At 37.7% G+C, this 18,028-nt stretch overlaps 1 protein-coding gene across 1 annotated transcript in view; it reads right to left on the bottom strand.

Moving 5' to 3' along the window:
* Positions 1-18,028, bottom strand: part of LOC114006401 (rap guanine nucleotide exchange factor 5-like) — an 83,438-nt gene that overhangs the window by 1,850 nt on the left and 63,560 nt on the right. Inside the window, exon 9 of the mRNA XM_027768826.1 lies at positions 15,693-15,741. Coding sequence (XP_027624627.1) covers positions 15,693-15,741 — 49 coding nt within the window. The remainder of the gene's footprint in view (positions 1-15,692; positions 15,742-18,028) is intronic.

Raw genomic sequence — 18,028 nt, 5'->3', positions numbered from 1 at the left:
GCGCGCTGGAGGGTTAGAAAAAAAAAAAAAAAAAAAAAAAGGGGGGGGGGTGAGGTGGGGTAGGAAGTACCAAGGAGACCTCTGTGTTTATGCTTTGAAATTTAAATCAATTTAAATATAAATTGCTCTCCCTTTTTGTCATTATGAGAAAGAAAGAAAATGTGGGTTTCAGATCTCTGGTGTGCAAATGGTCATTAACTTTCATTTGACCTTGGGTGTAGAACTAATATTGAATTTATGCACCGGGTACACTCATTATATTCATCTAGTTTCCTCCCAGAAAACATGTTCCCAGGAGCTGCAATGCCAGAAACTGCTTCTTAGCTCGCAGTTAGTTCTCTCATTAATGCCTCTCTTGTGCTTTGCACTCACCTTTCTTCTCTAAACCTCAGGACCCTGCTTCCCCAGGTTTAGCAACCTGTATGCAACATAAGCAACTATGAGAAGTAATCTGAAGGCCATAAAGCCATTGTCTTGGGTCACATGAGAACAGACTAGAACGTGCTCCAAGTGCTATCACCCTATGGATGGGGGCCACCACTGTTCAGTTCTCTTTTCTAGTACCTAAGTCTCTACAACAGGACAAGCTCCCAGTAAGGAGATTTTATGACCTTTGTCTACTGAGGATTACACGTACGACATACCCTCAGTGAAGTACCCTGCAATGTATTTTTGAAAATCATGGCCTCAAAACCTTGCATTCTGGAGTAGGCTCTTCTCTGGTTATAACTGTTGACCTCCTTGGCAAATCAGTTTAATTTCCTATCTTAATGGACATGACCACACTGAAAGATGAGAAAGAAAATCAACTGCCTTGTTTTCTAATTTGCTAAACAATTCCAAATAATTCTCAATGCTAAAGAAGTCTGACTTCCTTTTCTCGATATTCAGATCTCTTGCTATTCAAGGAGAAATCAGTGCAAAGGGCCATTTTATTTTATAGTATGTCATTGAATGCTTATTTATCATCTCAACTTAATAGCTCTAATTACAAAAGACATTGTCAGGGGATTTTTTTTTAAAGGCAATTTTCTTTGTATCCCAGTGGGAGAGTTAGGAAAAATTTACAAAGCATCTGCTGCATGCATTTTCAATTATTCTTGGGTTTTACCGGTGCTATTATTTTCTTGATTGTAAGAATTTCACAGTTTCAAATACTCTTTACCTTTACACTGCATTGAGATTCAATGTTTCAAGATTCTTATTATGGTGTTATTCCATTAAAAAAAGGAAGCTACAAGCTGTCAACCACTGAATTGATCACAGCTCAATAAGAACATGCACTGGGGGAGATGGATGTGAATGGACAAAATCTGTCAGCAAGCAGGACAGATGCACTGTCTCTGGAATGTTAGAACAAGGAGTTATTATAGCAAGGAGGAAGGAGAGAGATTTTACAAACTCCAGCAATCAGTATGGTGTTAGACAAAGCTCTCTCTTCTAGGAAAAACATCCTAGATCATCAATCAATCTGCAAGACAAGAATGTTGTGTTGATTATTTTAGAGGGAAAACACACAGGCCTTCTTTCCTCTTGGTTGACAAACACTACAAGACGCATTCAGAGGGGTTACAAGACAATCATACAGGCCTGTGCTGACCGCAAATGAGAGCAAGGAATGCTGGCAGGCATGCATCCAGGAGGTAGCAAAGGAAAAGAAAAGGACAAAAACAAACCATGTGGAAAAATCAATTTTGAGAGAAAACAGGTGCATCCTTTGAAGATAGGCTTTAAAAGTCTTGGGAAAATTTAGGTGGTTGAAAACTATCACAAGAACTGCACATAATCTCTTGATTACTTAAAATATAGCCAACAGACTTTTGTTATAAAGAAGTGTTTTTTTTTTTGGAGAGATTTTTGCTATAGGGTACGTGCACTGGCCAGAAAGACAGAGGAAGACAGAGAGACAGAAAGTGAGAAATGAGCCCCGAGGGGGGATGGCCATACCACAATCCCTTCTCCTCCATTCTCCTCCTGGGATTTTGGCCAGGTACACACATGTGCCTGGAGTGAGCTTTAACCTGCTGGGTCTGGGACTCGAATCGCAGTTGACTACGTGGGAGTCCAGGGACATAACCATGATGCTATCTGCTGGTCCCATAAAGTAGTATTTCTTTTTTCTTTTTTTCTTTGCTCAGTTATTAGAACACTCTGAGGTTATATGCAAAAAAAATCATTCAAAAGAAGATCACTAAGCTGTTTAAGGCATTTCCTTTTCAAGTTTTTTTCTTCAAGAAAAATCGCCATACGGTATCAGAAAGGTAAATGTTTGAGACAGCAAAAATTGTGCTAGCGTGTGAGCCTGTCTTTGTTGGCTCTCAATTCTATTAAAATCTATTCTAGAATCCCATTTTTGGGTGGGCCCATGGTACTGCAGTTTGGCCCGGTGCACAGGCAGCCAGATCCTATGTGGCCATTGTGGTTTGGGTCCTGGCCCCAGACTTGAAGAACACACCAGGCAAGTGTTCATGTGTGCCCTAAATCCTGATGGGATGGAGAAATGGAGGGAAAAGGAATGTATGTGGGGGAATGCTCTCTCTCTCCCCATCCCACTCTAGTGAGTACATGTGCCCTTTGACATTAAGAAAAAAGAAAAGAATAAGCAAACCTGTTTGGTCATGCATTCTCCTAAATATGATTACATGGTTACAAAAGAATCATGGGAAAATCATATATGGTGCTATATTCGAAGATGAATCTGTCAACTAAAAATAAGTAAAAATTTAGAAGGGCCATAGAAGTAGAAGAAATACCATAGGTTTAAACATTTTTTTTCTTTTAAATGTGCAAAAGAAACAGCCTTATTCTCTAATGTTAAAAATAATCACTCTGGGACCGGCAGATGGCATAATGGTTATGTCGCTGGATTCCCGCATAGTTGACTGCAGTCACCTAGACCCGTGACTTAAAACTCATGTCAGGTACATATGCACACGTGCTCAAAATCCCGAGAGGAGAATGAAAGAGAAGAGATTGAGGTGTGGCCATCTTCCCTGGAGGTGATTTCTCACTTTCTGTCTCTGTCACTCTGGCAAGTGCATGTGCTCTAAAGTAAAAATCTCTGTCTAAAAAGTGAAAATCAGTCTGGGGGCCAGCATATTGCATGACAGTTAAGGCATTGGACTCCCACGTGACTAACTGTGGTTTGAGTCCTGTACCCAGAGGCTTGAAAATCACACTGGGCACGTGTGTGTGCATACCCCAAATCCAAGGAGGCAAAGGGAGGAGAAGGGATTGTGATGTGGCCATCCCCCCTGGGTGGTAATTCTTCACTTTTTCACTTTCTCTCTCTCTCTCTCTTTCTCTCTCTCTCTCTCTCTCTCTCTCTGCCTCCAGTGAGCACATGTGCTCTATGGCAAAAACCCAATATAAATAAATAAATAAATAAATAAATAAATAAATAAATAAATAATCTGTTTCATTTCTCATAAAAAAGCACCAAGACTATCTTTTCCTTGGAGTGTTTCTGCAGGGAATTACAATGTCTCATTTCAATTGTCAGACCTTCTCCCTTACAACTGTCTCACACTATAGTGTCCTGTCAACTCATGATTTCCCCCAATATCATATTCACATACTTTAAAAAGGAGCTTAAAACCACTCAAGTTTCCTAAAATATGTTACTGGTGGCCAGTGATTGTTACTAGGAGTAGATTTTGAAGGCTGGAATGTTCCTAGACTGTCTGAGTGATAAAATCTCTTAAATGGCCTGGCTGTAGTGGCTAATACTAGTTCCTGCTACAGTAGGATAGAGCCAGGATCCATTTCCAGCCCACCCTAAGAACCTGGTGGGGTGGTGCATGCCTGCAGTTCCCTCAACTAGGGAGGCCGAGGCAGGAGGATCATGAGCTCATGGTCATCACAGGAGACACGGTGAGACATGGTTGGAAAGAGCCAGATGTGGTAGTGCACACTAACGGTCCCAGCTGCCTAGGAGTCTGAGATTGAAGGTTCCTGGCATGTTGAGACTCTGTCTTAAAAACAAAAACACTGGAACCAGCAGTTAGCATAATGGATATGTCGCTGGACTCCCACGTGGTCGACCGTGGTTCGAATCCCGGACCCAGTGGCTTTAACTCACGCCGGGCGCGTGTCCGTGTGTGCCCAAGATCCCGAGAGGAGAAAGGAGGAGAAGGGATTGCGGTGTGGCCATCCCCCCTGGGGGGTGATTTCCTGCTTTCTGTCTCTCTGTCTCTGTCTGTCTGGCGAGTACACGCGCCCTATAGCAAAAACCTCTCCAAAAAAAGAAAAAACAAAAACAAAAACACTTTTTTTAAAGGTATTTGTCATAGGACTCATGTGCTCTCTGGAGAGAGGCAGAAAGAGAGGAAGAGAAAAATCACCCCCTGAGGGGATGGGGACACCACAACCCATTTTCTGTCATGCTCCTCTCAAGATTTTGGGTATGCACATATACACACCCTGCATGATTCTCAAGCTGATGGATCCAGACTTAAACCACGGTTGGCCATATGAGAGTCCAACACCTTAACCACCACACCACTGCTGTGCACGTATGAACGCACACCTCTTTACAGGGCTCACATCATCTAAGACTCTACCATGATTATCATATCCAGGGGATGCCTACTTAAATGTTTTACATGGAGTTCAATGTCAAGGTAAATAATAGTGACTAGGTTGTTGATATCATACACCCATTAGAAATGCATATTGAAGATTAATTATGGGATTCGAAGATGATATAGCATATATTTGTTGAACATAGGATTCCAAGATGATGAAACAAACAGGATGATCTATAAGACTAGAGGAAACAATTTGACTCTAATCCAAAACAATGGTTTCTCTCTTGTCCTTTCTAGCCTATTAAAAATAAAATAAAAAAAACCCTAAAACTAAACATGATAATCTAAATCATTTTATATACTTCATATTATATACAATTTAATATCTCAAAGAAATAATAAAATATCTTGATATACAAACAACACTTTAACCTGGATCCATGGATAGTTTATCTTAGAAAGAGATAAAGAGTGCAGTTAATCCAGGGAACCAGCAGTTAGCGTAATGGCTATGTCGCTGGACTCCCACGTAGTCGACCGCGGTTCGCGTCTCAGACCCGGTGGCTTAAATCTCACGCCGGGCGCGTGTGCGTGCGTGCCCAAGATCCCGAGAGGAGAATGGAGGAGAAGGGATTGCGGCGTGACCATCCCCCCTGGCGGGTGATTTCTCGCTTTCTGTCTCTATGTCTCTCTCTGTCTGTCTGGCGAGCGCACGCGCCCTATAGCGAAAACCTCTCCAAAAAAAAAAAAAGAGTGCAGTTAATCCACACCTTAAAACATTTATGCGTTTTCACTCTATTATTTTCCATTTTGAAGAATAAAAGTGGAAAATGGGAATGCCACTTTACAAATTCCTTAATCTCACAATGCTGAAAATGACTAGCCCAGAGGGGGTGTGTCGGTGAAAGTTCTGGTGAGGAGATGGTGGGAAGCCTGGGTTCCATTCTGATTGCAGCCTTCCTAACCTGTGTGAGCACAAATACAGGCCTTCCTTTCTAAATCGTAGGTAGGGACAACACTGATGAGGCCTCCTGTGGTGGCAGTGCTGCTCGCGGGTGCCCAGCAGCCATCCTCCCTTCTGCTAGCTTTCTTGCAGAACCAAGACTGTCCTGGCTTTGGCCCATGTGTTAAGTGGAGCTGACTTGACTTCTCCACTTGTATCATCCCTTTCTGCCGCTGCTCCAGAGCTGGGTGTTTTATTCTTCCAACAATATCCTCACCCGGGCTCGTCCTGGGGCTATCAAAATAAAGGTTCTCTCTTTCTCCTGAGATTGTTCAACTCCACAGATTCCCTGTGTCAATAAATTCCCTTTTTGGTTTTCAGTTGTTTTTCTATCATGTCTATGTAAAATAATCCTGAATAAAGCAATCCCAAGGTTGTGACTACAGTGAAGAGAAAGACTGAAATACTGTTACAATTAAATATTAGTGCTGAAAGGAATCGCAAACTTCCCTATACCAGTCCCAGCATGATACAAACTGAAGTTACGCAACTAAGGTCACAAAGACATTTAATGGCAAAAACAGAGGCTAGAATACTACTTTCTTTTCCATACTTACATTTTAAAATGCGTAACTAGCTATAGGCTAAGCAGTCAGAGTGAAATTTAAAAACAAGGAGATTTACCAGTGTGAAATTTCTGGCTTTCCAGAAATAGAAGCCCATCATGGCACAAACTTCATATGATCTCAAGATAATGAGAGCTAAAAGGGCTTTGACTATGGATTCCCTGAAAAAGGGAAGAAATAGGTCTCCCAAGACACTAATTAGCTAGCATTAGAAGTAAAATAAGCAATCCAACAAAGAGAAAGAAGTACAAGGATATCTGTGCTAATTTTTGTAAAGCTTATGAAGTCTTAAAATGCTATTCACATCCACTAAGGTGAGCTCTTAGAGGAGAAAACTATTTAAAGGCACATCCTAATGGCCTCTTACAAAAAATCACAATGAAATGATTTTTTTTTTTTTTTTTTTTTTTTTTTTTTTTTTTTTTTTTTTTTTTTTTTTTTTTTTTTTTTTTTTTTTTTTTTTTTTTTACTAAGCTAGAGCCTTGAATCATTTATAGAACCTACATTGATTGGCAGTTACTTTTATTTTTGTTTGAATGGTAAGCTGAAATCAAAACTTTTTCTTTTTACTAATGCATGTTTTAATAACCCTTTGCAGTTAGACATAAATCTGGCATGACCACCTGAGCCCTAATTAACAGTTTTACTGCAAGATGGAAGATATTAGGGTAATCAATTCCTTCTGTCGAGCTCCAGATGTACCAACTATCATTTTAATACTTTTTTACGAGATGTATAACAGCTTCTTTTTCTTTTACCTTAAAAAAAATGGAAATAGTGCTGAAAAACAAGAAGCATACATAAAAAGCACCATTCTCCAGCTGAAACTGAATTTAATTAGATCTGTGCTTAATGATTCTGTATTTTATCACTTCCTACCTTCACAATAGTAAGTTCTCCCTTTCAAGCAGCCATTGAATCATTATATATTTTATTTATAAAACATATGTTGGGATTTAAAAACAGCAGGGGCCATATTTGTCCTTGTTCATTTCTGTGTGCCTTACACTGGACTTAGCATAAAGTAAGTGCCCAGGTGATTTTGATAAAGAAATAAATGAATAAAATAAATGCCTATGACATACACGTTCTTCTATTTTGCCATTGTAACTTTTCATCTACTGTCAATGCCAACTGCAGCAGTGGCAGTGTAGGTTAAAACATTAGATATTGTTAGAATTTTTATATTTGGGTTCTCTGGGTATATATCTTTCAGCATATATATACTATATATCTTGTTGGTTATTTTTATCCTTAGTTTGCTTCTCAAATTTACTGTGCACCCAAATTTGTTGGGTGCCAGAAAGAAATGATCTTTGTTGTCTAAAATAATTTCGTTCATTTATATTACTTTTTAAAATTAATTTTATTTTTTATTATTATAGTAAAAATTATGTAACTTTCAACAGAGACCTTACATTCTTTTGTCTATTAAATGTTTCTTTTACTTTTCTAATCTGAAAACATTATATTTAATTGAACTCAGGTACAAAATAATAATACCAGCTATCACTGGTCTTACTCAACCTTAGATGTCAGGACCTTAACTAATGAAATAATGGAGTTAATATGGATTGGTAAAATAGAGTTAAAATAGTTATCTTTGACACATGATATTTGTCCATATAGAAAATTCAAAGTAATTTAAAAACAATCCACTGGAACTCATTTGAGTTCAACATGTATGCAAGATACAAAAATACCAGCTATCACTGGTCTTACTCAACCTTAGATGTCAGGACCTTAACTAATGAAATAATGGAGTTAATATGGATTGGTAAAATAGAGTTAAAATAGTTATCTTTGACACATGATATTTGTCCATATAGAAAATTCAAAGTAATTTAAAAACAATCCACTGGAACTCATTTGAGTGCAACACGTATGCAAGATACAAAATTTAAAAATTCTCAAACAGAAAAAAAAAAAGAGTAAAATAATATAGAAGAGATAATAGATGTTGATATTGATAAACCGAACCTGAAGTTTATATTACGTGAGAACAGGCCTAGAATAGCCAACAGAATATTGAAAGAACAGAGTTGGAGGGCTGACATTTCCTGACTTCAAGACTTACTGTAAAGCTAACATAACCAACACAGTATGGTACTAGTGAAAGAACAGTCAAATAGATCAATGGAACAGAATAGAGAGCCCAAAAGAAACCCACACAATATTGGGTTGTCTGAAAAGAAATGATTCATGCTTGCATAGAAAAAGAGAAAAATACACCATGACTTTTCTAACGACCCAATATAATCAACTAATCTTTGACAAAGGAGCAAAGGCAATATAATGAAGAAAAGACAGTCTTTTAACAAAAAATACTGAAATTGGACATTTAGTTGCAATAAAAATGAAGTTAAAGACCTTATACCCATCAGAAGAATGAACTCAAAATGGATCATAAACTTAAAGCACAAAACTATAAAATTCTCAGAGAACAATATAGGAGAAAAATCTAGATAATCGTGGGTTAGGTGGTGACTTTTTAGATGCGATACCAAAGGCATGATCCATGAAAGAAATGGTGGTTAAACTAGAGTTGAATAAAATATAAAATTTCTTCAAAGATACTATCAAAAGAATGAAAAGATAACCCATAGGCCAGGATAAAATATCTACAAAAGATGCATCTGGTAAAAGACTATTACCCAAAATACACGAAGAATTCTTAAAATTCAGTAAAAAAAAAAAAAAAAAAAAATTAAAAATGAGCAAAAGATCTCTAAGGACAGTAGGTAGGATGGTGGCTAAAGCACCAGATTCTCACATGGTTGACTCTGGTTCAAGTCCTGAACCAGGCAGTTTGCTCTCTTTCTCTCTCTCCTTTTAAAAAAGAAAAAAAAGTGAGCAAAAGTTGTCATCAGACATCTCACTGAAGAACGTAGACAGGTGGTAAGTAAGCAAGTAAACAGCTAGTCGACATCATCATATTAGAGAATTCTGAATTTAAAATAAGCTATCATGGGAACCAGCAGTTAGCGTAATGGCTATGTCGCTGGACTCCCACGTAGTCGACCGCGGTTCGTGTCCCGGACTCGGTGGCTTAAAACTCATGCCGGGCATGTGTGCGTGCGTGCCCAAGATCCCGAGAGGAGAATGGAGGAGAAGGGACTGCGGCGTGACCATCCCCCCTGGGGGGTGATTTCTTGCTTTCTGTCTCTATGTCTCTCTCTGTCTGTCTGTCTGGCGAGCGCACGCGCCCTACAGTGAAAATCTCTCCAAAAAAAAAAAAAAGTAAAATAAGCTATCACTACATATCTGTTGGCCAAAATCCAGAGCACTGACAACAGCACATGCTACTAAGGATGTGAAGCAACAGGAACTCTTGTTCTCCACTGATGGGAATGGAAAATGGAATAGCCACTTTGGAAGACAGTTTGGCAGGTTCTAACAAAATTTAACATATTCTTTCTATACAATCTAGTAATCTAACTCCTTATATTTACCAAAACGAGTGGAAAACTTATATCAATATGAAACCCTGCACACAGATGTTATAGCAGACTTGTTCATAACTGCCAAAACTTGAAAGAACTAAGACATCCTTCAGTAGGTGAATGGATAAACTGTGATACATTCAGACAAAAGAGTGTTACTTTTTTTAAAAGATAGTTATCAAGTCAAAGAAATGAAAGAACTTTAAATGCTAAGTGAAAGAAGCCAGTCTGAAAAAGATACATATATATGATTTCAACCATAAGAAATTATGGAAAAGGCAAAACTATGGAGACAGTAAAGAGATCAGGGGTTGGCGAGAAGGGATGAATTTGACACACCATTTTTAGGCAATGAAACTATTCTGCATGATACTACTGGGTCATCGGAAAAGCCACCATGCATTTGTACATAGAAAAATACATTGTGACTTTTCCAACAACCCAAAATAACAGTAGATACATGCCATTACATAGTTGTCCAAACTCAGAAAATGTACACCACCAAGAATGAACGAAATGTAAACTATGGACTCCAGGTGATCATAATGTGTCAATGTTGGTCTGTGATGACAACAAATGTACCACTGTGGTCTCAGATGTTGATAATCAGGGAGGACTGTGCTATGAGGGACAGAGAGTACTTGGGAACTCTCTGCTCTTGGTACTCACTTTTGCTGAGAACATGAAACTGCCCTAAAAAAATAAAGTCTTTTCAATAAAAGAAGTTTCATGCAAGACAAAGATCAAGGAACCATCACTGAACAAAGAAATGAGGACAACTTAAAATAAATAGGAAAAAATAGTTAATTTATAAAAGTAACAAAAACTCCAAGCTATACCTAAAAATAATACCAAATAAAAACTATACAGACCTTTATGTGACATTTTTTACAGTGTTGAAGAACTGAACAAATGGAAAGATACTCTAGGTTCTTGGATGGAAGTACATAATTATTTAAACTGTCAATTTATCTAACAATCTGTCAGTTGGATACATTTTTTCAAAACCCTGTAGAGATTTTCACAGAACTTGATAAATTAAAACTATGAAGAGGACAAGAAAAGAAATTTGTCTCACTTCTGACCCCCTCAACCCCTGAAAGTCTTATTCTAAAGCTTTGGTAATTAAAACAGGTTAGTGTAGGCACAAAGATCAGTAAGTAGATCAATGGAATACACAGACTAAACTTAAATCCAAGCACATACAAATATAAACTTCACATATGATGGGGTTAGTATTAAAGATCAGTCAGCAAGGAATCCAAATAAAGACAGCTGAGGTAACTGGTTTAAAGAAAACATAAAATTTGATTTCCACCTCATACCATATTTATAAATAAATTCCAGAGGACTTAAAATCCTAAAAGTGAAAAGCAAAATGTTAACATTATCCGTAAGGAGCTATTAGCCCAGCTATCCCATATTAGTAATTGATTATAAAGAAATCATTGGAAAGGGACCAGAAGTTAGTGTAATGGCTATGTCGCTGGACTCCCACGTAGTCGACCGTGGTTCAAGTCCCAGACCCAGTGGCTTAAACTCACACCAGGCGTGTGTGCGTGCGTGCCCAGGATCCCGAGAGGAGAATGGAGGAGAAGGGATTGTGGTGTGGCCATCCCCCCTGGGGGGTGATTTCTCGCTTTCTATCTCTCTGTCTCTCTCTGTCTGTCTGGCGAGTGCACGCGCCCTATAGCAAAAACCTCTACAAAAAAGGAAAATAAAAAGAAATCATTGGAAAAAGGCAAAAAAAAATATATGTACAAGAATATATGATCAGGTCTTTCTATTACTGTATTATTTATAACAGAAAAAATTAAAAATCTAAATGCAAAAAAACAAGAATTAGTTAAATAAGCTGTATTGTATATGCAGCAAATAAAAATGATGTGTAGATCTATATTACTGATATAAAATATAATCTTATAAAAAGTAGATTAGATGTAGGTATGGCAATTAAGACTGTAGTATTGGTGGATACCAGTTTGGCAGTTTGGATACCAATGGAATCTGTTCAGTGAATTAGAACATACAATCCAGAAATATACCCACATGATTTTTTGACAGAGGTGCAAAAGCAATTCAATGGAGGAAAGATGATCTTCTCAATAAATGGAGCTCATAAAAAATTCAATAAATTGAATTTAATCAAAATTGAAAAACATTTGCACTGTGAAAGAATGTTGAGAGGATGAAAAACAAGTTATAGATAGGAAGAAAGTATTTGTTAAACACATAATAAAGGACTAAAATATAGAAGACAGAAAGAACTCTAAAACTCAACAGTTAAACAAAACAAAATATGGAAGCCAGCAGTTACATCACTGGACTCCCACATGGCTGACCATGGTTCAAGTCCTGGACTTTGTGTCTTGAAAAGCACGCCAGGTATGTATGCATGTGTGCCCAAGATCCTGAGAGGAGAATGAAAGAGAAGGGAATACACCATGGCCATCCTTCAGAGGGTGATTTCTCACTTTCCCTCTCGCTGTCTCTCCAGCGAGTGCATGTGCCCTAAGGAAAAAAATCTCTTAAAAAACAAACAAACAAACAAACAAACAACAACAACAAAAAACTCAAAAAATCCTCTAATTAGAAAATGGGCCAAAGTCATGAAAAAAACATTTCACCAAAGATGACTTTCAGGTAGTAAATAAGTTCATGAAAAGATGTTGAACATCATTAGCCCCCAGAGAATTGCAAATGAAACCTGCAATGAGATATCATCACACATTTATCAGAATGGTTAAAAATATAAAAGTGATAATTCCAAATTCTGGCAAGGATGGAGAGAACTTGGAATAGTTATACATGGCTAGAGAGAATGTAAAATGGTACATTCACTCTGGAAAACAGTTTGGGAGTTTCTCAAATTAAACAAACAAACATGCAACTACCACACAATCCAGCAATTGTGCTCCTGGGTATTTACTGCAGAGTAATCAAGACTGAGGTTCACACAAAAGCCTGTAAATGAATGTTTGTAGCAGCCTCATTTATAATAGCCCCCAAACTGGAAACAACACTGATTTCCTTCAATGCTTGAAGCACTGTGGTACATTCATACTGTGGAATATTATTCAGCAACAAAAAGGAAGGAACTTCTGATATACATGACCTGCGTGAACCTCCAGAAAATCATGCCAAGTGAGAAGAGCCAATTCTAAAATGTTATGTACTGCATGATTCCATTTATATAATATTTTTGAAATGACAAAACTATAGACATAGAGAACAGAGTAATAACTGCCAGAAGTTAAGACTGGGAAAAGGGTAGGTGGAAAGATGATGTAGCTATAAAAGAGCAACAAGAGATATCCCTGGTGGAGCTGAAAATGCTCCAAATCAATGTCAGCATCATGGTCATAGCACTGTCCTTGAGCTTTGCAAGATGTTACCAGCGGGGCAGCTTGGTAAAGGGCATTTGGGCTCTGTCTGCACTATTTATTACAACTGTGTGTGTGAATACACAATTATTCCCAAATGAAAGAATGCATATAAGATGATCCCACACTTATAAAATCTAGGCATCAATAGACAATATTAATACTGCATAGTAATAGGAAAGTATCTGGAAATCTATATAAGAATATTAGTGACTGTCTATACAGTTGAGATATGTGATTTTTAAAAATTTCTTCTTTATATATTTATGTATTATAAAAGTTGTTTTCAACAAGCATGCTCTACTATAATATTTTTTAAAAAGAAGTTATTTCCACTATAAGAAAGAAGCAATAAATGCTATTGTACGTAATGTTTTTCACTGAATATTTTACCATATCGATTCTTTAAAACATCATTTTAAAAGCTACTTAACAGTCCATCACATTGATCTATCAATTTTATCATGTCCCTAGGAAGAAGACTGAAAGGATTATTTCCACTTTCTCATAGTTAAAGCAGTGCAAGAGATCTCCTTCTATCTTAACCTTTACATGCATCTCTGATTATGTCCTAAAGTTAGAACTTTAGCCATTGAGTTACTGGTTCACAAAGTTTGGGAAACTGGAACACGCTGAACAACTGCTTTCCTGAAAAGCTATAAATGTATGTCTCCATCATTAGTGTATGTGTGTGAGATCACTTCCCTTACCCCTGAGAAGTTGCCACAATTGTGTTCACATTACAAAATCCATAGATTAAGGAGGGAAGGAAAACACACATGCTAACCTTGTATGGTGACAACGAGGCGTAACAAACCTGCCTTCTTACCAGTCTTTTGCTTTGCCTAACATGCACGAGTCTTGCTTTGTTTCCCTTCGTCTCAGGCTAGTTCCAATTTCGTAGCCAGACACCTAAAACCCACTTGTGTCTGCCTTGTGCACTTGCCTCCAGTCACTCTCACACACCAGACCCAGTGGCCCTGCCCAAATGCTCTAGCCTGGACACCCCCAGGGTTGACTCTCTATTGACTCACCTCTTTATGCAAATATCTACAGGAGTGGTTTTCCTATCCTACTCTATGTAAATCCACCACCCCTTTCTCCAGCTTCATTTTTTATATTTATTGCTCTTTCTCCAATGATACACTGTTTAAGTTTTTAACTATTTCCCTTATTCTGAAACTTTGAAAACCCAAACCCTATCCTCCAAGGTATTGGCATCCCAAATCCCCATATACTGTTTTGTCTCCCTATCATTCTAAGAACAAATGTCAACTCCAGCACAACTCATTTCTAAATCCTCCTCCGTACAATCCCTTATATCGATGGTCTTTCTGCATCCTGGCCTCCACCCCTGCAAATATCTGCAACTGAGGACCCCCGCACTGACGAGCCCTATTGACTCTGCCCACTCTTCAACAACCAAGATAAATGTCCCCCCCCACCCCCCGTCCTTCTCTTCACCACCTTGACAACATCCAGTCTCTATCCAGTCTACATTAGCCAAATCAACAGAGAGTAACATGAATATAATAAGCTAATTCACACTAGAGTGTGTTTAACTCAGAAAGTTCCTGAGGGACCAGCCCGTGGCATGGTGGGGCAGCGGCTGGATCCCACATGGCTGATTATTCTGCAGTTTGAGACCTGGACCCAGTGGCTTCAAAAACAAGCTGAGTGCATGCCCCAAATCCTGCAAGGATGGAAAAATGTACAAGAAAGGACTGCAGCAAGACCATCCCCCATGATATGTGCTTTCTCTACAACCCCCAGCTGTCTCTGGTGAGCGCATGCACTCTCTGACAAATTAAAATAAATAAATAAATAAAGGAACTAGAGCCAAACAAAACAAAATGCTAACTGACAGAAAAGCAAATTCTGAGAGTTTCTAGTTAGAAACCTCTAAAAAGGAAGATGTAAAATGTATGGTGTATCTTCTTAAAACACTTCCATTCCATTTCTTTTAAGTTTTGTCTTCATTTTGATTTTGTCAGTCTTTCCACCTGGAAAGTCTTATTCTAGTTTAACATTATCCAAAAGTACTTCCCTTCTGATTTTCATTCCATTCAGCACTGACCTCTTCCCTCTGAACAGGGAAGAACAGCAAAGGAGGCCTCCTTCTGACATCTCTCCTCTCTAAGCAAGCATTTTTCTGCTTCAGTGAATCTCCAATTCATATTGAACTTAAGCAAAGTATGCTTCTTTTCTCCTTCAAAATGTAGTTGAAAGCCCCCTTTTCCTTTCCATGTATTACAACCAAAGATTATACCCCATAGGCATTACGCATCAGATGCAAACAATCAGTCCTATGAAAAATGCTTGCTTTAAAATGTCATTTAACAATTAAGTTATTTTCAGAAGAAACTACTTTGAGGAAAAATAAAAAATAAGTAGCCTTTAAAAAAGCCACTGTATTGTATCCAGTGTCCTTTATCATTAGGGTAGGTACTAGAAGGGTGGTTTATTTGCTTTGATCATACTTAGAGCTACTGCATGGTTGCAGTGGACTACAGATATATTTTTAATTTTAAATTTCATTTTTCTTTGAAATCTGAAATAAATTATGGCTAACAACTGAAATTTTATTTTAAAGAATAAATACAACATCCTGTGCTATTTCAATGATAGAATGAATGACTTTAAAAATAAACAGTGATATTTCTGTGCATTCTACATCAAAGCTCCCTGAGATATACCCAACCGCATGCTACCAGAGGGTATGCGAGATGTCCCCAAAGAATTAAAATCTAACATAAAAGAATACTCACCAGACTTCCTTGCTTTCAAAGCAATAACAGCTGCTAGCTCTCTCTGCACCTAATAAAATAATAGGGAAAAAATATAAATCATATTAGAAGAAAAAAACTATCAAAATCAGTACTTTGTTTTCAGATATGCAAACTAAACTAAGAGCTATTGCAATTATAGCTAGGTTTGTTGCCATGATTTTTAAAAAATTTTTGTTTGTTTTTAGTACACAGGAAAAAAGCTCTGCGTAGGAATTTTAGGTCAAAAAGTGGAGGAACGTATTGACATAACTTTTTTTTTTTTCCTTTAACTCTGCAGAGGGTTTGCGCCCTTGCTAGATAGAAACAGAAGTGAACAAGCACCCGCACAGGAATGGTCATGCTATAACCCCTTCTCTTCCATGTCTCCATTCTATTGGAATTTTGGGCAGACATGCATATGTACCCAGTGTGTTTTCCAAGCCACCAGATCTGAGACTCCAACTATGCAATCAGGATTCACCTTCCTAAACTGCCAAGCCATGGGCTGGCCCACTGACTTATTTTGTAAAAAGTTATACAGCTGCTAGAAAATATACAAAAATATGGTATGTATGCCATTGTGTTAGAAAGTACCTCAAAAATATAACTATGTAACATTCAGAAATGCTGCAAGTATGAATTAAATTATCAAAATATACATGAGACCATGACAAGGCTATTAAATATTATTTTTCACTCAGAGATGCTAATTTATACAGAAATACTAGAAAAACTGAGATAGTTGATCTTGGTTTAATTGGATCTCTGCTCAAATACAATGAATGTTCATTGTAAGCATGACAGATTTACAGCAACCCTTCTGAATAAAATGCCACATAAAAGCAAGTGTTTATGTGGTGATATTTCTACCAGTTTTGTTGTTCTTGCTCAATGTAGAAGATGAAATGTCTATATATTACAGCTGTATGCATGCTTTGAAAAAGGATACAATACCCTACTAAGATGTACAATGATTATATGAAAACCGGAAATCACACATGCAAACAAAAGCAAGTGTCATCAACTCACAGGGAAGATGAAATGGGAATAGACAAGATAACCTTTAAAAACCCATGTCTTAAACTCCATTTATTTGTCCAAATTTTTTTAGCACTTATGTGTCCTCTTCCCCTCCCCACTTTGAATGTTAAATACCTCCTTAAAAACATTCTCAACGAGGAACATAAAACAGATACAAAAAAGAGAAGCACAGTTACATTTGCAGATAGTATGAGGATAATCTTTGGGAAATCTGTTTAACAGAAATAAAAATTCCATAATGAGCAAGCACATTCCCCTCTCTTTAGGACACGATCTCTGAAGAGTGTGTGTGTTCATATTTGGAGGTGACAGTGGGGAGTCTGGGAGGGACATGCAGCTGAATATATTACAGTAATGACACTTTAAAGGGGGACATGGGAGTTCAAGGTTACACTGCAGACCTGCTATTCGAATTAACTTAATTTATATTCATTTATTGGAAGGTGAAAGGAGCACTGAGCTAGACCTTGAGCCTCCACCTAGGCCGGCCTTCCCAATAGCTAGGGCATTGTTACTCCTCAAGGAGGCTGCTTGCCCCTGCTGTTTTTACTGCTGTGCTTTCCCTGTCTGACTAGTAAGGATGCCATTCAAGAGTGCATACTCTTGATTTAGCTGATTCTCTGACACCTTAAAACTCTCTCAGGAAAATTATACAGTAATGAGAAGATCATCAGTCCCTCTCACTCCCTGTGTTTGAGCTCTAAAAATGCTCGGGGCTAAAATGTTTTACAATTAAAAAACTTAGGGGGAAAATAGAACCAGAAGAGACAGAAGTGATGAGTATCTAGAAGAAAACTGCTATAAATACTTGTATGTGTATGCAAATAATTAAAAAGGAACAAAATGAAACAACAATTACTGAACATTTTATGTGTTTTCAGTTGTTTGTAAGGTTTGCTTTATAATTATCAAGTCTCACTAGGTTTTTCCTCCCTTACAGTGTCACAGATATTAGGAAGTGGGACAGAGATGCAGGCTACAAAGACTTACTGGGATCTTGTCAATGGATTCCTGATTTTGCAGTCTCTAAGGAAAGACCTCACTGGAACTCCAAGATGATGAAAGCAGAGATGGGAAATGATGCATGAAGTGCATCTTTAATTTGCTCACAAAGGATCAAAATAGAGTCACCTCTATCTTCCTCTTTAAGTTTTTCCTATAGAAATTCCCTTTATAAGATCCTCAACTTTTCTTTCACCAGTTAGATTTAAGGTTCAAAATATAAATAGCTCAGGGGAAAAAATGTATTATTCCCAACACTATATAATACTACATCCTTTCAAAGATTTAGTAGG

This window comes from Tupaia chinensis, unplaced genomic scaffold, assembly GCF_000334495.1.
Source record: "Tupaia chinensis unplaced genomic scaffold, TupChi_1.0 Scaffold147534_1, whole genome shotgun sequence".
Classification (NCBI taxonomy): domain Eukaryota; kingdom Metazoa; phylum Chordata; class Mammalia; order Scandentia; family Tupaiidae; genus Tupaia; species Tupaia belangeri.
Note: the sequence above shows the minus strand (reverse complement) of the source record. Positions and strands in the feature narration are given on the sequence as shown.